The 21,027-nt window shown below is 34.5% G+C and overlaps 2 protein-coding genes across 2 annotated transcripts in view; one reads left to right on the forward strand and one right to left on the reverse strand.

Moving 5' to 3' along the window:
* SLTM (SAFB like transcription modulator) overlaps window positions 1-15,347 on the reverse strand; it is a 40,839-nt gene extending 25,492 nt beyond the window's left edge. The window contains exons 1-5 of the mRNA XM_031955281.1: window positions 15,180-15,347; window positions 13,661-13,751; window positions 3,513-3,577; window positions 1,193-1,387; window positions 689-736 (exon numbers count right to left, since the gene is read on the reverse strand). Coding sequence (XP_031811141.1) covers window positions 689-736; window positions 1,193-1,387; window positions 3,513-3,577; window positions 13,661-13,751; window positions 15,180-15,347 — 567 coding nt within the window. The remainder of the gene's footprint in view (window positions 1-688; window positions 737-1,192; window positions 1,388-3,512; window positions 3,578-13,660; window positions 13,752-15,179) is intronic.
* Window positions 15,348-15,770: 423 nt separating this feature from the next.
* Window positions 15,771-21,027, forward strand: part of RNF111 (ring finger protein 111) — a 140,477-nt gene continuing 135,220 nt past the window's right edge. The window contains exon 1 of the mRNA XM_031955282.1: window positions 15,771-16,168. The gene's annotated coding sequence lies outside the window, so the exon portion shown is untranslated. The remainder of the gene's footprint in view (window positions 16,169-21,027) is intronic.

Genomic DNA, 21,027 nt, shown 5'->3' on the forward strand with positions numbered 1-21,027 from the left:
TGTTGAAAACCTTTTACTAGTAACTGGAAAAACATACAGTATCAAAACAAAAATTTTTAAAAAGCCATCACGTTTTACAGACTCAAGAGATCATGTCATCCACAGATGAGGAAGAAAGAACAGGCCTGGAACAGGTCAAATAGTAATAAGAAACAGAGGATATGAACTCATACCTTTTTAATCCAGATTCAGTTTTTACACATCTGATTGAAAAGCTAAATTAAAAAATCCCCTAGAGTATTATAAAATTCCCATGATTAAATTTCTAAAAAGTATAAACTAAATTAAAAAATCCCCCATAGTATTATAAAATTCCCATGATTAAATTTCTAAAAAGTATAAACTATACATAGTAGTTTTTAAAGAAAATTTTCAAAATTTAAGCATAGATATAAAACAACAAAGCATTGGTTTCAGAAAGGCTAAAAATCACTGACTCAAGAGGCAAGTGTTTCAGAGAAGAAATGCAGTTTCACTTATAGCCCTTGTGTAAAATGGTACAAAAATCTTATGGGTTCAGTAATTCTTAAGTTACTTTTCTAGCAACTGAAATGTTAATACACAGTATATAAATTCAAATCATCATGTAAATTAAGAATGTTTTATGCATAATTTTAGGTCAAAATAAGTTCACTTAAGCCTTTGCTTCCTGCCCAAAATCAAATAAATAAAACAATGTTAAACTTACTGGAACTGTAAGAAAGGTATCATCTTCACCTTCTTGACCTTCATTTTCCTATGTAAAAGGAAGTAATAAATTTGGCTGAATAAAGTATGTAGGCAATGTGAAAATAATTTGTAACAATTTGAAATAGCTTATCCATGTGTCATATGTTTTTTATTAGAACATATGCTAAATCAACATTTAATAATGATTCCTTTCACTATAGAATTATATCCCTTCACATTCACGAAATCAGAAAAATTCTCCTTTAAAAAGATAGAAAAGTAATTATTTTAATATCAACATCAGATTCCAAATTCAACTACTTTCAAGCACAGGGTTTAAAACAGATGCAATATAATTCACATTAAATATCTGAATAAATGCTAAATTAATTAATTAGTTAAATGTCTGGTTAAATATTTAGGGGCTAAACATGACTACACACAATTGACTAGAAAAATAATTAAGTCTTTGTGACTTGAAAAGGGAGGAAGTAGTTTGAGCAACAATTAGGTGATAAAATACCTGATTTTCAAGGTCTTTTTCTTTGCCTTGAATTGCTTCTGTCTGTTTTAATTCATGATCTTTTTTATGCTGTTCAGCAGCAGACAAGTCTTTGGAATTATTATTTTCTTCATCATTTTCCATAAATTCTTCAGAGTCCTTTAGTTCATCATTTCCATCTGGATCACTGGTCTCTTGATTCTCTGATTCACTTTCCTTTTAATGTCAAGAACATTCGGTAAAACCAAAGTCATCAGCTTCAATATCATTATTATCTTATTTTTTCAAAGATAATTTTCTAACCTAATCTTAATAGTATATCCTCCTCCCCCCCCAAATTTTGAATCGACATTGTTGTTTTATTCTAGAAACAATGTTCCAACAATTTAAATTTGCAAATCAACTACACTCTGTAAAATGACAGGCATTGTTAACCAAAGTAAATGAAGCTATGTGTTTTGAGTGCCAAGTCTCACATTTTTGTGGAAGAACAAAACTTAAATTACTTTTAAAGATATTCTGAACTTCCAAAATATTATTATACAATTCCCAAGCATTTTGGGTGCTGTAGAAAAGAGATGATTCCATAAAAAATAAATTTCACCATTCCTACAAGCCATACTTCAAAGAAAAATTTCTTAAACCACTTGCAAATCTTGGCTTTGAGAAAATGTGGTAACTGATTACAGGAGTTTGTTGTATGGCACACTGTACCAATTAATCTTAACCATTTTGGTTTGGGACATGGTTACCTCTTTCAATACATGTTCACAAACAACGTTCCCTCTTCTTATGTTGTAAGTGGATGACCATGCTATTGAACAAACTATGAAGACTGAGCATATATGAAACAGTTTAGTGTTGCAAATAAAACAGTTAAACTGAAATAATTAATGCTTATGTATAATTAATATGCTACATAGAATTAAGCATAAATACCAAGCAGTTCCCATAATGACTGCAATTAATACTACTTGATAAAGACAAGTTAAAGGAGGGGAAATAGAAGAGGATATCGGACAAATCAGGAAGTTTTCTAGTTCCAAAAAGCTAGAGAAATCCTCAACTAAGCCAGCAAGGGGTCCCATGTTCAGTAATGGAAAGTGAAGCCAAGGATGGGGCATCATTCTTGAAGAAGGGAGCCAGCCAGTACATCTTTGATAATATATTTTGTTCGTGTGTTTGTGGGAGGAAAGGAAAAGAGGAGGATTTCTAAGCCCCAGATTCAGATAATCTGGATCACAGGTATTCTTTGCTATAGGAATGGAAAGTCCAAAGTTGTTACTGATCTACAAGTTATGCTTATTTTATCCAACATAACTTGGGGGATTTGGGGGTCGAGGAATAAGAGGGTTTTTTCCTTTTCTCTTCTAAAATTTAGACATTATAATGCTTTAAGGAAAATCATCCTGGCAAAGGAAGCAGAAGTTTCCCCAGAAAACTTGAAATCGCATCAAATTCATTTGGAGAGAGGGAAATAATTTATTCCTTAATTACTTTCCTAGTTGAAATGCTCTATTATAGGATACACTTCCAGGGAGAGCCAAGTCAGAGGGAGGGAGATTATTAACTGAAGGACAACCAGACCTTAAAAGAAAACTGACACCTGGACATGTGAAAAGTTCTGGAAGCATAAAGGGAAATGACAGAACAGAAATAAACAAACAAACAAATAAAATTAAAAAAAAAAAAAAAACACCTTTTACCTTTTAAAATGTTCTGAATACCTCAAATACTACCAGTTCCACATATGTCCCTCTCTGTATATAAGTGCCTCCCAAAATGGGTCCAGCAAGTATGTACAAGGGTACTTTCTACAAGCTAAACCAATGTGTTAGTTTCCTAGCTTATTAGTTTTCAAGTCCATCTTTAATCTATCCAGGTATAGCTCACTTTAGAGGAAAGGAGCTCTTTAGAGACATTTAGAAACATTCAACTTGTAGACAAAATATGTGATATCTACATTTAATAGCTAGCTATTCTTAATCTTTCTTAAGCCTAAATTAATTCATGTTTAAATTGGGGGAAATGATATTTGCTCATTCTAAGTCATAGTATTGATGTGAGAATCAAATAGCACCATCTGTGACAGTATTGTTATGAAAACCAAAGGAAATATTTTATGTTATATGCTTTGGAAGTTACAAAATGCACAATAGTAGCACTGTATCAGCAACTTTGTCTCTAATGCACTAATATAAGGGGGGGGAAAAGGTAACAATTATTGTATCTGATTATAAACATAGTAACAACTTTACTTTCCTTGATATGACACTTAACTGCCTTAAACCCTTGGTTCTAGTCAGAGAGAAATTAACTATTCAAGTATTTGGAACTTTACCTTGACAAATGTATCATCTTCCACGGAAGCATCTCCACTTAGTTCGTCTGTTTCTTGTTTTTTACCTTAAAAAAAAAAAAAAAAATTGAGCTAGAACTCCTGGTGTTTCATAATTTTAAGAACAGAAAATATAGAATGTGATACATAATTAATGGATAGTAAATACAGAACAGTATGGGAATACAAAAATAGAATCAGGAAATATACACGACTACAGCAACTTAACTGGAAAGAGCAAAAGAAAAAATTAAATGATACAAAATTTATGATAAACTTAGTCCTAGAAAATAAAGACATTTCCTTTCCTGTTTCCCCTTTTCTATATTTGCTAATATATTATGGGTAAGAAAGGATGATCTTTTTTTATGTATTGACTGCAAACACTGCAAAGTTTTTCCTAGTTATTCTTTCTTAAAAGGAATGATTCTGGAAGGTGGTGAAGAAATATACTAAAAAATACATGTGATAAATATAAAAATCTATTTTTAAGTCTTATTGTGAAATTCTATCATATTAAAGAAAACTGATGACTAAGTTTAAAAAAAAACAAACAAACCCACACCCCAGAAAACAATTCCTTTATGGTAGCCTTCCCTAACCTCAAAGATCACCTGCTTTGATTTCTAGACCATCTATCTGTACCATATAATTCATCATTTCACTATATTTTAATTTACATTCTCTTTCTTTTACATATTTTAACTTCCCTAAATAGATTTTTAAGTTCATAGAAGATGACTATCATATGTTTGCATTCTTCTGTAAGTATTATCATGCTGTACACAAAAATTAAGTATTTGACTGCATGTCAAATGACTATTCAAGCTGATCTAATAAAAACAGAAATTGATTTACAGTGATAAAAGCTCTCATTTAATGAACCAAGTTGTATAGTGTCATAAAAGTATAACAAATGACCCCCAACTTATTTATGAATAATCTGTCCTCATAGAAACATTACAAATGTTTAGGTTCTTAACTTATACACAAGAACTTTCTTTAACCCACATATCTCATAATACTAATTGCAACTATACATTAATAATTTTTTAGAAAGCACAATGGCAAAAGGTCAAGCAACAATCTGGAAAGTAAGGATAAGAATGGCTCTGAGATAATGGAGGCAAAATGGGGAGATTTAGGCAATGTAAAAAATAAAATGTATCAATTTTTTGATAAATTAAATTTTTTTAATTGATAAAAAATTGTTTTGAAAAAGGAAAGAAAGGTAGTGAGAAATGTACCCTGATGCAAGTTTGATAGCAAATGGTATTTTGAAGCACATTTGCAAGAAAAAGAGAATCATTAGGGTGAATATATATCTTCAGTCTTTCAAGAGATAACTGATGAAACCAATTCAGAGAGGAATGAGGAATGAATGACAAATTGAAGGATTAAGCTTTGGCAAGGGCAAATGTCATTTCACTGTCTGAAGCAAGAAGAGGATGAAGTTAAGAGGAAAAAAAAGGAATGCAAGAAAAATGCTGAACAAAATCTCAAATAGCATTAATTTTTCCAGTCATGTAGCAGAGACTAGATTACTGGAAACAGTGTTAGACTATGAAATCAGTCAAAGTGTGAATTCAAAAATCTACCTGATATGACCATGAGCATGTCATAGGAATTAAGCCCTAGTTTTTTTCATCTGTTAATTGCATTTCCAGAGTTATGAGGCAAAAATAATGTATAATCTCACCTCTATGCAGGTGGTGGCAGAGGAAGGAGAACAGTCAAGGGTTTAAATAGAACATATCTCAGAAAAAGGGAAGATCATTTAGAATTCCAAGTATTTCATGAATGCATGAATCAAGTATTTCTTGAATCAAAAAAGGGTAGGAACAAATGGTACATATAGGTTAATCCTATATACATCATGGCCTGTTTTCTAATTCCAATGTCACTTAACAACTTACTACAAAAACAAGTAAATTAATAAGACATGTATATATACAAAGAGAAAGGAATTTTGTACTTGGATTATATCTCTCTTCAGAACACATGGAAGATTTATGTTTGAGATGAAAAACTGATTTTGTGGATTCAAGGAAAAACGCAGTCCTGTGGTATTTCCCCCTCACCCCATTCATATCATTGGGCATATATTAAGGGCCCACTTAGTCAATAAGACTATAATTATGTTGCTTATGAAATTGTAATCAGAATAATCTTTTAGTGCAGAAATCTGAAAGCTTCATAAAAAGTTTGTCACAAAATTCTTCAAAAAGCCTTGTGTGAGACTTGGAAGAAAGCTATGAGAAAGAAGTAGAGAGGGAAAGAGAACAACAGTCTATGAAAATGCCCAGATTCAGAGGATTTTATATTTGGTCTTGGGGCAGTAGGAAAGTACTGGAGTCTACTGAATTGTGTGTATGTGTGTGTGAGAGAGGGGGGGGGGGGAGGGGCTGGGGTGGGAGAGAGGTAGGGGAAGGAAGGAGTTAGCAACAGACAGACACTGGAGTATTAGGATGATCAACAGAGGTGAACAGAAGATGAACTGGAGGAAGAACATCTGTAAGCAGGAAATTAACCAGAAGGCTACCTCTAATAGTAGAGATGTAGAAAAGTGACTGGGTTCTCAAAGGATAGATATTATCTAGCAGATTCTAACCAAGCTGAAAAGGATTCATTTTAAGAGAAAGGCATCCATTCATCTGATTAACTGAGATAATTAACAAAGGAAAGATTAAAGGGGAATCAGATTGACACATAGTCCAGCAAGGACTGCCTCTGCCAAGGACCAGCTTAGTCAGCTTAAACTAAATACAGAATGGTTGTCATGAGTAGGCTGGCCATGACAACTAATTCTTTGGTGATGGTGATCCATGAAAATAGTAGATTAAAAAAAAAAAGAAAATAGTAAATAAATATACAAAACCACATTCAGGCCTTCATAACCTTCTCCAGTTTCAATAGAGCCAGTAGTACAACAAAAGAGAGGCAGAACATGTTAATGTACAGATTATGTGAAGTCACTCTCCTTAGATTCAGCAATGCTATTACTAAATTACTAAAAGCACGTACATCTTTATAAGGTCAATTACAAAAATATTACATTATGGCAACAGTTTATTGTAGGGAAAAAAAACATCTGGAAACAAAATGAATGCTCATTAATTAAGGAATGGTAAACAAATTGTGGTATATGGATATAATAGAATACAAATAGGTAATTCAGAAACAAATGGGACGAGCTGTATAGAGTGGTTCAATTAAAAAAAAAAGCAGAACCAAGAAAATCACATTAATGACAAATAAAACATTAAAAGGTAGCTACTCTCAAACTGTAATGAATAATTTCTAGTGCCAGGAAACTGATGATATACCTGAACGATAGGGGATTAAAATATAGGATGAAATATACACTTTCAGATACAATTGCTATGTTAGTTGGTTAAGATGAAATATGTTTTATGCCATGGTGTGCAACAAAAGGCAATTGGAAAACTTAACAAAAAATAAAACCGTAGTTTTCTCTCCAGTATCTATTATAGAGGATCAGAAATAGATTCTGAAAATCAAATCATAATATAGCCAATACCTGTGACATAAATTCAAAGTCTGAGAACACAAGATAAAGCACTAAGAGACAGTGAAACTGCCTCTTGATAGCCAGTTTGTTTTTCCTTTTATAAAAAGGACACTTTCAATTCATGTCTCAAACTCTAGGCAATTCTTTTGTAATTAATTGTTCACTGAAACTGCTATCTCAGAAGTTATCAAGGACCTCTTAATTGCCAAATATGTTTGTCTTTTCTCAACTCATTCTTTCCAAAGTTCTTTATTCACTTCTCAGTAATCTTCCCTGTTTTTTTTTTTTGTTTTGTTTTGTTTTGTTTGTGACTGCTATTTCTTGGTTCTTCTACTTGTTTTGCCACTTTGCCTCCTTTGCTAGATTACCATACATATCATTCTCCAAACCTATGTGCAGCTAAGGTGCTAATTCAATTAACACTAGCTTCCATAACCTAACCACCTACTTCAAACTTCATTCCTATACCAACCGCTTATCAGACATTTCTAATAAAGTTTGGTGAGTACCTTCAAGACAGTCAGAACAAAATTCATTACCTTTTCTCCTAAAACCTCACATTTAAATTTTTTTTTCATGCATTTTATCATCCCTCTAGTCACTCAGGTTAACCACCTTGGAATACTGTTGACTCTCTCTTCTACCTTATTCCTCATATGCATTAAAATGATCCTACCTCCAGAACATCTTATGTTTTTCTTTCTAATAATCCTTGTTTTAAAAAAAAATTACTCTTGCCAAAATTAGTCACTCTCAGTCTATCCTCCTTAATGTCTGAAGAATCTGACACTTAGCCAATACCTCACTTTACTAGTCTTTCTTTGGCTCCCAATTTATATCACCTGGTTGGTGATTTGGCGAATTGGTAATTGCATAAAGTTTAAGCCTTTACTACCAGAGGTTCACACCCTCTTCTTAACAAATGTTTACACTAAACCTTCTACTCTATATTATCCCCATACTCCTAGCAGTAGCCTTCCTAACACTTATTGAACGCAAAGTGTTAGGCTACATACAATTCCGAAAAGGCCCAAACATTGTAGGTCAAAGAAATTTCTTAGTTTCCTCTGAATCCAGTCTCTATGCTCTCTGATTGCAAACTCCATATTCCACATTATGTGATATTCCAAAAGCACAGATGTGACAAAATCAATTCCCTACCTGTAAAGATCTCTGGACTCTCTTGTCTCTGTATTAAAATACACATTTCTCTCTTAAGACACTGAAAGCCCTTCCCAAGCTGACTCCATTCCACTCTCCAGGTTTACCATATAATATTGCTCTTCCCACACTCTCTACTTCAAACTGATCTATTTGCTGTTAGCCTCTGTCTGACATTCCAACTCCACAAAAGCTTCCATGACTTTGCACAGACTGTCTCCAGGAATAAAACGTATTTTCTGCTTATCTCTGCCTCTTATAATCCCAATCTTCTTTCAAGGTTTGACTCGAGTTACCTCTACAAAAAGCCTTTCCTGACCAGCACTCTAGTTCCTTCAAATAGTTCCAAATTATGCTTTTTTTTTCTTTTCCATTACATTTTGTATTTATTGTATTTATACATACTGTATGTATTTTTTTAAAAGAAAGAGAATGGGGCTTAAAGTTTATTTAAAAAACTATATAAGGTTTTTTCAATAAATCAAGCAGCTCTTTGACACCAAAACAATTCGCTATTCTCCTCGTGAGAGCTTATAACCAAGCCTTGAAATTAACAACAGTATCAAAAATCAAGACCATGGGTGATCCAAAGGAAAATGGAAAGATATTTAGTGGGTAGATAGCAAATTATCAATTATATCTCATGCATAGGAAGTGCATGACCAGTTAATCAATAGACAGCCTATTAATCAAATCATTAAAACTTAAAAGAGGGGGAGAGGGAGCAGGAAGGACTATTTTTAGAACTCTAGGAAACAACAGGATAAGAAATGATGGCTTATTCAATACAAACAAGAATTAGCTCATGTACTTTAAGACAACAGAGTAACCACAACTTGATTCTTAATACCTCTGATTTTTGTTGTTGTTTTTCCAATTTGTAACCAAGAACACAGGTAGGACAAATATTCTTAGATCAATTCTTCAAGCATTCTCCAAAATAACTAAAATCTTCCCTCCAAACCCTCCCTAAAGTTTCATTATGCTAATGTGGAATAAGATATATGAATTTTATATATTACACTAGATCTATATTTTATATATTTATAATTTATTTTAATTATACTAGATTCTAGATCATATTAAATGTAATTGTAAAAGATTACTATTATGCTAATAAATTGATTAACCTTAGAAAATCTTATTCCAAATAGCCATATAATTTATTTTTAATCAAATATGGTGTTTGTAGTCATTCCCACTGAAAGTGGAATAGCCTATCTTTGGTTAAGAATGACCTCTCCTTATGGGGCAGCTAGGTGGCACAGTGGATAGAGCCCAGCTCTGAAGTCAGGAGGACTCGAGTTCAAATCAGGTCTCAGACACTTAACATTTCCCAGCTGTGTGACCCTGGGCAAGTCACTTAACCCCAATTGCCCTGGGGGGGGAGAATGACCTCTCCTCAGTTTCTATGCAGAAAATTAAAAAAAAATTTACATAGTCTTGAGTTATATAACTTTTTCCAAGAACAGAATCATAGATGAGAATTGTTAAATTATCATAAGTAGGTAGTGATATGATTGTGAATGTTAATTAACAAATTAAATTAATTTGCAGTCCTTGACAGCAGGGACTATGTTTTTCTATTTTATATATTTCTAGTGTTTGGCACAGTGCTTTGCATAGTAATTCCATAATAATGCTCCTTAATTCATTAAATATTTTTAAAAACCTGGCAGTTGTTTTTATTATGTCTGGAGTTAAACAAGTTTAAGAAGCCAAAAGAAATGGCAAAGTATTTTGTATGTACCCAATGAAACTTAAGTGTCAGAAAAAAGCTATTGAATAGTGTCTGATTAGCATTATATTAAAGATGCAGCAAATAAAATACTTACAATACAGTCACATCTAACTTAAGTTTTTCTTTAACCTGTCTTTAGGATAAAAAAGGGTAAGTAAACAGTGAAGAGAAATAACATCTATCCTATATATAGGCTATTAAAATGCTGATTAAAAATAAAAACTATCTCTACATTGAAAAAGGAATGGTTAAACAGGATTAAAAATGAACCCAACTTTGTGCATAGTAGATAATTGCAATTCCTTAAAAACTTCTTTTTATAAGGTCTTTTCTTCCATTAGTCTAATTACATGAAGTTTTGCTGCAGTGTTTTAAAATAAACAAAATTAAGGAACTTCATTCATCTGGCATCATTGAGGAAAATAAATATTCCAAATATGTCTATTTCCCAGCCAACAGTATCATTATTATGTAGTATCATTAATTACAGATTTCTTATAAATCTATTTTTCTTTCTTTCTTTTTTTATTTATTTAATAGCCTTTTATTTACAGGTTATATGCATGGGTAACTTTACAGCATTAACAATTGCCAAACCTCTTGTTCCAATTTTTCACCTCTTACTCTCCCCACCCCCTCCCCCAGATGGCAGGATGACCAGTAGATGTTAAGTACATTAAAATATAAATTAGATACACAATAAGTATACATGACCAAAACGTTATTTTGCTGTACAAAAAGAATCAGACTCTGAAATATTGTACAATTAGCTTGTGAAGGAAATCAAAAATGCAGGTGTGCATAAATATAGGGATTGGGAATTCAATGTAATGGTTTTTAGTCATCTCCCAGAGTTCTTTCTCTGGGCATAGTTGGTTCAGTTCATTACTGCTCCATTGGAAATGATTTGGTTGATCCCGTTGCTGAGGATGGCCAGGTCCATCAGAACTGGTCATCATATAGTATTGTTGTTGAAGTATATAATGATCTCCTGGTCCTGCTCATTTCACTCAGCATCAGTTCGTGTAAGTCTCTCCAGGCCTTTCTGAAGATTTCTTATAAATCTAAACAAAAATATATTACACCTTCCCTGACTTTATTTAACAAAAATCTAATTTTTTTTTTGTTTTCTTAAAGAAAAATTGCACATGCTTATTAATTCAATTGCTCCCTGGACCTATTAGGGTGTATAACAGTTTTCCTCTACACAAAATGGCTTATTATGATTCAAGTTGTCAACTTTTTGAAAGTTTCTGTCTTTTCCTTGGGTTTCTGTTGCTTTCAAAAAACAAGTTTTCTTCTAGTAATTCCCACTTCACCACTTTTTGATTTGCTATGGGTTGGGGGAAAATAAAAATTACCCAATTAATAAAACTATCTAAAGTAAGACTAACTAGGCTCTAAAGGAGTAAGAACATTCCTGGGAGTAGATAACCTGGGCTTTGGTATATTTTTCCTTATACATCTAAGTTGAGCCAATGATGTAGTAGAAAAGTACTTGTAGCCTCTGGACTGCAAATTTCCCAGGGTAAACAAATCAGATGACAATTTAATTGGGAAATATTTAACAAAATAAAAATACATAGATGACAGATGTCAATTCTTGGTTTTCAAAGTGTGTGGCCTGCAGGAATCATTTTCAATTTAAAGTTTTACACAACATTGGTATAGTGAATGGAGCAGGGAAACCAGAATTCAAATCCTGTCTCAGATATTTACTAACTACATGATCCAAATCAAGTCACTTTTTAATCCTTCTGTGTCTTTTATTTTCATATATTAAATCAGAATAGTAACCAAACCTATCTTACTGAATTTTAATTTTCCTATGATAATGGAAAGCACTCATGTAAATAAAAATTCTAATTTTTCTAATAAATTGGTAATAAATACTCTGCAAATTCAGGGTTTTTGGTATTTTTTATACTTTCCCAAAGTTCAGGCCATCAAATAAGTAACATCTGCACACTTTTGTATAATATGTTGAAGAATACAAACTATAAAATTGATAGTACAAGGATTTTCAATCTATTTTGTCATGGATTCCTTCCTGGAATGTTTTAAAATGCATAAAACAATATAGATATATATATGATCACAAGGGAAATCAATTATACTGAAATACTGTTATCACAACTTTTTTTTTTTTTTTTAAACTTCATGCACTCAGGTTAGGAATCTCTAAATCAGGGGGCAGCTAGATAGTGCAGTGGAGAGAACATTATTAAAGTTCAAATCTGATCTCAGACACTTTTATCACTTACCAGTCTCTTAATCCAAATACCAAAATGGCACATGCCTACAATTCCAACTAACAAGGAAACTGAGGCTGGTGTATGATCTGAGCTCAGTCCTTAGCTGCAGTAATGCTATGGTAAACTCCCAAAAACACAGGGCCACTAAGCTGCCTAAAGAGAATAGAACTAGGCTACATGAGAAAACAGTTAAGTCAAAGCTTCCAAGATGAGAAATAACAGGATGAGGCTTATGAATGATAGCTATACTTCCAGCTAGGGGGAGATAGGGAAATCTAATCTCAAGAATTGGAGAGAGGGTAGGAAGAAAAAGAAAGAGGGGAAAATGGAGGGAGAAGAGGACAGAAAAAGAGGAAGGGAGAGGGAGAAGTACCCATCAAGTATTTTGACAAGAAGTCAAATACTTTATATAGAAATTAACTGACAGCCCCCCAAATTGAAATAATGTTCAAATAATTCATTTCAGTGTCCTTAATTTGGCACAGACTTTTGCCTAATTTCTTCTTGTGGGAACTTGAAAAATCAAACAAAAAAATTAAAATTGTTTTATTTAACAATCATAAAAATACTATCTGAACTATTTGAAATTCTAATATTCCTAGTTATCAATGATTATTTTACTATATGTTTCTTTGCAATTTACAGAATTTTCAAAATAGCACTAGAAGGAATTAATCAGGGTTACAATAATTTGCCATAAGTTCTGAAATAAACCTTATTAAGCACTCACTGACATAGTTAAGAGATAAAATTCAGGAATTTAGGCTTAAAGAGAACAGTCCAGTTTAACAGGAGAAACAGCTAAAGAAAAACAATTCTACTGAGGTCCAGAAGAGTAAAGTTAAAATAGATGGCCTCCCCAAACCCACTTTAAAGTTTCACATAACTGAAATCTCACATAATTGAAATGTTTGATAAAATTATAAAAATTAAATTCTGATTATAAATGAGAAAAAATTGAGAGAAGGAAGAGTTCAGTCACAAGTTATTAATTACAGTAATATGCATTGATTTGAATTTTTTACTATGAGATATAACTAATTGGTGCCAATTTATCTAATGAAACTGAACTTGTCAAGAAAAAAGTTTAATTTAAAAAAATTGTTAAAAAAAAAAAAAGGAAGAAAAAAGAAAATAGTTTATTTCCTGTCCTCCTATTTTTCCTTCCCACCCCGTCTCCTATATTAGGAAAGGCATAGATATCATAAAGTGATTAGTAATATAATACCAAAGTTCAGGTTTTTAGGTCAAGGTCGTGTCAAATCAATCTTATACACAAAATGATTTAAGTCCCCTCCCTCCCCCCAAACACTGGCAATGTTTGCCATGAAGTCTTCCTTGCTCTAAAGCGGCAAAATGCCATTGGCAAATAGCAAAATATATAGCACTATATAAACAGGGCAAATAGCACAAAAGCATAAACTAGTTATATAACATACACATTTTCAAAGCTTTTAACAACCTTTGCTTTTGGCTGCTGCTTTCTTGTTGGAAGTATCACCGGAAGAGGACAGGTCAATATTATCAGGATCACCTCCTTCCTCTTCAATTGCCTGTGTTAGAAAGGTAGGTTAATATACAAATTCTATTTAAATGGATATTTTAATAATAAAATAAAATTTATCTAAATTGACCTTTAGAAATGAAATAAACATATCTCAAGTCTCTTGAAATACAAAATATTAAAGCAGGCATCCCTATCATAGAAACTACTTCAAGAAATTAAGATACTTAAAATAGTATTTAAGGCATAGTTGCAGAAGTAACTATTACACAAATCAGTAAAATCAGATTGTAACAAGCTTATGTTAAAGAATAACAATGGGGTTAGGGAATTAAATAGAAACCCATGGGGGGGAGGAGCAGCGGAATATTAATTGGACAACTAATTACTAAGATCTACTTAAGTATTATATATCATGAGTCATTTAAATGTATTAACAAGTGTTGTCTTTATTCTTGTAATGCAATTTTTCCCTCCCCCACAATCCCAACATACCTAGAAATAAGAGGTTCAACGGTTGAAAGCCCAACCGTTACTATGGGATGTGGGAATTTAAAATATGGTCAACTATATAGAGATTTGCATAGCTATGTATCTGTGTAGATCTCTATACTATCTCTAGATCATTCTATATACACTTACAATGATATAGATTTCTCCCTAAACATATGTATCTCTCTATATATACATAAATCTATGCATATAGATCTCTAAATGTAAAGATATCCGTGTGTTATAAAATACATTGTTATCTAAATTTAGTATACACATAATATGACATTAATTTATGCATATTACAGAATGTGTATCTATATTTTTGATTAAGTGTATATATCAAAGATGTCTATTTCAGACCATGTAACTATATAACATAGTCCACGTTACTAGAAAACGTTCGTCTCTTACATACATAGTCTGTATTCCACAGAAATAGATATTAATTGGTTATCCCATGTAACTGCCAATTTAATTACGGTAAACACAGAGCCGTTGAAGCCAGACACGCTAACTTTACTGAAAGCTATTAAGTGCCCGTCCCCCCCGCAAACCGAGAGATCGCCATGCGCTCGCCTCCTGCACATGCCCCTCCTCGGCTTCTTAAATTGCCTTCGTTGCTCTGAAGAACCCGGTGGGCCGCCGCGGCGCGGATGCAGCGAAGCTCGGAGCAGGGGAGCCTTAGAACCCGCCCGCGAGCATCATGGCCTGACCCGTGAACCCGAGGCGGGAAGGGGGGAGGGGAGCGGGCAACCCGGCGGACCCAGGTAGGGGTGGGCGTGGGGATACGGCTAGGGCGCGGGGGAGAAGATGCAGCAACCCCCCCTAGCCCCTTCCTCACAAACATAGCTCTTTGGGCCTGAGAAGCTCCAGGCAAACCCCACGGCAGCGTCCCATGAGAAAAGAGAAGAGGGCGGGTAGCGCGGCCTAGGACCGCGCAGGACGCCGCCCCCTCTCCTTCGCTTCCCCAGCCGGGCCTCACCTGCTTGAGTCGGGAAACGAGCACGTTTTTCACTCCGTTAATGTCCAGGTTCCGCCGCTTCAACTCTGATTTAAGATCGATCACCCGCAGGTCGCTGATCTTCTTACTCTCCGACTGCCCCGAGGCTGCAGAGGTGGCAGAGGAGGAACCAGAGGCGGTGGCGGCCATTTTAGAGAGAGAGAACGCAGCGGAGGCAGCTCCTGAGCTGCAGGGCGAGGGCGGCGGCGGCTTCACCAACTTCGAGCCCGGCCCGAGATCCCAGCCAGACTCTCACTGCTGCGCACAATGAACCACTGGCCCCGCCCCTCGTCCCACCCCGCCGCAATCAGCCGCGGAAAGCACCCGGATGGAAGCAGACGCCTGCGCACTGGCGACCAATTTACGCTGCCCCTGAGGGGGAACCTGCGCACTAAGGCTTCTGGGCTTGGGAGCCCAACCCCCTCCCGCCCGGCTACCTGAAGAGTGCTGCCCTCTTTCGCCCTTACGCGAGGTGTGAGGTCAGACAAGTTTTAACTGCAGTAACGTTCACTGAGCCATCGTTCCATTGGTGGTGTGGTTTTCTTTCCCTTTTTCTTTTTCTTTTTTTTTTTTTTTTTGAAGAATTAAAGGCATTGAGTGCCAACAAAATGCTAAACATCGTAAAACATAAGCAAGCACTTGGCACTTAATAAATGCTTGTTGAATGATTGAGTGGGCTGTGACATCCCAATCGTCATCCTTAAACAGTCTGCTTTAGTGGCCTTTTCTAGGTCTTCCTCTATTTACTTGTAGGACAGATTGAAATTTTAGTAAAGAGACACAAATTTCTTTGCCAATTCACTTGAGTGGCCCAAGCCCCAAATGCTGTTCTGCAAAAACAAAAAATATGCTTTCTAAAAGTCAAACACTAGGAGTTCTTGCTCTCTCACAAGCAATGATCATTGTTTTTACATCAAGGAAATTAAGACTCCAAGAACAGTGATAATCTCTTTGAAGAATCACTTTAACAGGTAAGTATCTATTCTTGGATTATTCCTATTAATCATGTATATGGAATTAAAACTGTTACATCTCTTTTAAAAATATTTCTCTTCATTTCATGTAAATTTTTAAAAAATATTTATTGGTTTTTTTTAAGTTTTAAGTTCCAAACTCTTTTATCTCCTTCTCCTTTTCCCCTCCCCCCCCACTAACATAGTAAGCAATCTGATGTAGATTATAAATGTGCAATCATGTAAAATATTTCCATATTAGTTATTTTGTGCAAGAAAAGGAACAGGAAAGAAGGAAAGGAGTGAAAATGAAAGAAGAAAAGGAGAGAGGGAGGAAGGGAAAAATAGTATGCTTTAGTTTGTATTCAGATGTCATCTCCATTTCTTTGGAAATCGACAACATTTTTCATCATGAGTTCTTTGAGATTATCTTTGGATCATTGTATTGTTCAAAATAGCTAAGTAATTCACAATTTTTATTGGCAAATTAAAAAAAAAATCTCTTTGGAATATAGACCCATCTTGGTATTGCTGAATTCAAAGGGTATGCAGTTTTATAGCCCTTTGGGCATAGTTCCAAAATGCTCTCCAGAATGGTTGGAGCAGTTTATAACTCCATCAACAATGCATTAGTATCCCAATTTTCCAAGATCCTCTTCAACATTTACTTTCCTTTTTAAAAAAATCATATATGCCAATCTGATGGCTATGAGGTGGTACTTTATAATTGTTTTAATTTGCATTTCTCTAATCAATAGTGATTTAGGGCATTTTTCCATATAAGTGTCACATCTCTTAAACACAGATCTGCTTGCTGAATTTCAAGCTTTAATATTTGAATCTTTTGACCCATTCCAAGGGGTTTTTGTTTATTTGGTATTTTGTTATTTTTTTTGCAGGGTTGTGGGTTAATTCTCTCCTTTAATGAATCTACCTTTGTAGAGAGATATGAAACTATCAGATTTAGTTCAAAAAGAAGTAGGTTTTTAGAAGGATTCTCTAAGACAATAGAAATTCCTTCAATTAATTTACCCACTCAAGTTCTCTTAGTTGCACAAATTTTGGCATCATTTTTGACTCCCCTCTCATGAGCAACACATGAGATCACTGTAAGAGAAACATAATTGTTCTTCCCTTTCAGCATCTCTTCTCTTGAGATCATATTATATATACTACCATCAAATATGTTGCCCAGAAAAAATACTGGATTTGGAGCCAGAGGATCTGGGTTCATTTACATTTCCAGCTCAACTATTTACTACCAATGTGTCCTTGCCAAGTAACAACTTCTCTGGGCTTTAATTTCCTCAGCATTAAAATTTTTCAAGGTCATTTCAAGGTCAAGATCTGTTTCTACATTTATAAAATTAGAAGATTGGATTAGGTGACTTCTTACAGTACTTTATCTAAAACAATGGACTGCCAACCCATGTAAATAAATTTTAGAGCTCTTGGTCCATATCATAAACCTTCAAAGTAACTCAAGACTGGATGTGTCAATTTGCCTATTTGTCCGTGATTGGGTCACAAAAGACATACTAATTAAACCAATTAATTAAGTATTGACTTCATATCAATGAAGAAGCAATTAGAAATATCTAACAAAGGAAGTTGGAGGGGGATAGAATGGAAAATCATAAAGAGGTAAAGAATTCAGATTTGTCAACTCCTAGAGAGAGAGCTGCAACTTTAACAAAAGCTAAAGATTAGAGAGAAGCACAGAAGAGAAAGCTAGCAGTGGAGGATAATGGTCAGTAACCAGTATCAGACTGGGAAACAAATGGTGGGAGAAGTATTACTGACCATTTTGCACTCAGAGAAGCTCTTTCTAAAAAGAGGGTCTAATGAAGAAACAGGCCCTAGTATTAAGGTTATAAATCTTTTTTTGAAGAACTCAGTTGAGAATTGCATAGACTTGAGGGAGGAAGAGGAAGCTATATATGGGTTTTGCCTGCATATGTTTGTAACAATAAAGCTGCTTTTGATACATTGTGGCTCTCAATAACACTAATGGTAATAACTTATAAACATCACTGTACAGTTTACAGTGTGCTTTTCTTGAAACAATCCTGTTAGATGTAGCCTGCATCCCTCTTTGAGAAATTTAGTTAAAATAGGCAGAAGAGATATACAAAAATAATGGTGGTGGAAGGATTAAATGAAGATTTTTTTCAGGATGTGGGCATTTGAAAATGAGGGTCAATGAAGTATTTTCGCATTTTTCAAATAATAGCTTTTTATTTTTCAAACTACATGCAAAGAATAGTTGTCATCATTCACCCTTGCAAAACCTTGTCTTCCATACTTTTCTATGTACAACAAGCAATCCAATATAGGTGCAATTCCTCTAAACATATTTCCTAACTAATGGGCATTCACTCGGTTTCCAGTTCCTTGCCACTATAAAAAGGGCTACTGCAAACATTTTTGCCTATATGGGTCCTTTCCCCTTTTTTATGATCACTTCGGGATACAGACCCATTAGAGACATTGCTGGATGAAAGGGTAAAGTATTTTTTTAAATGAACAAAAAGAGAGCCAGAAAATCACAGAAAAGCAGAATAGCTCTGAAAGTTAGGTTAAATTGAAGGTATATTTTTCAAAGGCAGGCGATATATATGATAAAGCATGTGCTTTAATGTAAACTGTTCTTTTCCTGTTCTACTATGCATATATACAGATGCTTATTTTGTTTAATGTTAAGTTCAGAATAAATAAAAGGAAAAAAAAAATCAAGTTAATAAATATTCCCCTTTGTTTCAATGGAAGAGTCCAGCATAAGGACCATTTTTTGTGATAGTTCCCTATCATCTACAAAATCCAAACACTTTAGATGCATTTTAAGGTCCTCTACAACCTCTCCCCAGTATGTTCTCTAACCTTATATTTGAATTATTCTTGTCTCAAATCCTTTGTTGTTTTCAAGCAAGCTCCATATTGTACTTTGAAAGAGATCATGTTCATGCTTATTCTGTTTTGCCTGTTTGGAAAAGTCTCACTTTAATTCAATACTAATGTCTGTCTAATGTCAATCTAATTTAGAGGAATGACCTTTAGTAAAAGACTTAAATGAATACTAACCAGGTAAAGCCAGAGTTGTAACTAGGAATTGTTGTACCTGGTATGAGCACCATAAGTCCTACCCAGGCTAAGTTCCATAAAAAGCAGCAATGCTTGGAGAAAGGAAACTTGATACCTTACCATGGAGGTACACTGATACTCCAGGACACCAGAAGGCCACTGCTGGTGACATGGTTTCATACTTCCAAAAGAAGCCAGCCATTTAGTGACTTCCTGTTTAAAATAATCTTAACTGGAAGCATCCCAGCAAGCTAGCAGAAAGCCCCACATCAGTAAACCAGTCAGAGATCTAGCCCTGGGCAAATAGGCAGCTTCCAGCTTGTACTGGAAGTGTACACTTGTGCTTCAATGTAACCCCCAGGGAAACACAGAAATACCCCATTAGTTTCACCATAAGCCAGATACACCACAGGGACTCCCATTCAACACCAGGTAAGTTGTCATACCCCAACAACTTCCACCACTGCCAGCCACTCTTTACCCCTCCTACTCAATGCAGCACCAGATTTGAGTCCCCTGTGAGCCACCAGGCAACATTAGTGCAGCACCAGGTAAACCAAACCTGCAGCCCCTGACACAAGAATTCTGAGGCAATGTCCTTTCTATTCTAGGAGCAGAACTCAAATCTAAAAGAAAGGGAAAAGGCCAAAAAAGGTGAGCAAAAAAAAAAAAAAATCTAACCATAAAAAATTATTATGGTGTCTGGGAAACTCAAGACATAAACTCAGAAGAGGACAATAGTGTCAAAACATCTTTGAAGAAGCTGCTTTGGGGTTTTGGGGGTTTTGTAAAACCCCAAAGAAAAACAAGTGTTCTCAAAGCCTGAAACTCATGGAAGAGCTCAAAAAGGAACTTAAAAATCACATTAGAAAGGCAAAAGAAAAATTGGGAAAAAAATTAAAGTGATGCAAGACAATTATGAAAAAAAAGTCTTGGAAACAAGAATCTTGGAAACCAATTTAGAAAATAACAACTTAAAAAGTAGAATTGGCCAAATGGAAAAGGAAGTACAAAAAACTGAGGAAAACAACACATTAAAAGTTAGAAATGAGAAAAGTGGAAGCTAATGATTCTGTGACATCAAGAATCAAGGCAATTTTAAAAATACAAAAAAGAAAGAAAATGTAAAATGCCTCTGAGTAAAAACAACTGACTGGAAAATGGATCTAAAAAGATCTATTAAAGGGATGGTTTAAGAATCATTGGACTACCTAAAAGCCATAATCAAAAGGAAGATCTGGATAACATTTTTCAAGAAATTATGAAGACTACTCTGTTACCCTGGAACCAGTGACTGCAACCAAGAATCATTTACCAGGCAAAATTAAGCATAACATTTCAAGGGGGAAATTTTTTTTTTAGAGATGTAGAAAGATTTCAAGCTTTCATATGAAGAATAAAAAAATTGACCAATATTAAAACCCAAGAGAAACCTAAAAAGGGGAAAAAGGAAAAAAAAAAAGAAGGGATTCAATGGAGCTGAATGGCTTATGTCCTTGCACTGAAAGATGACATTTGTAATTTAAAAAAATTGTACCACTAGTAGTGGCACTACTACTACTGTAGTAGTACAGTTAGAAGGAATATCCACAGAAAGTATAGGTTTAAAGTGAATTTGAGGAAATGACACGAAAAGCACCCAATTATAGTGGAGGGAAAGATGGGAAGGTAGGCAATGAGCATTACTTGAAACTTACTCCCAAGTATTGCCTCACAGATGGAATAATATACACCATTAGTTGAAAACAACAGTCTATCTTACCCAATAGGAAAGTAGGAGAAAAGGAAATTAATTA

The sequence above is a fragment of the Sarcophilus harrisii genome, chromosome 2 (genome assembly GCF_902635505.1).
Source record: "Sarcophilus harrisii chromosome 2, mSarHar1.11, whole genome shotgun sequence".
NCBI classification, from domain to species: Eukaryota; Metazoa; Chordata; class Mammalia; order Dasyuromorphia; family Dasyuridae; genus Sarcophilus; species Sarcophilus harrisii.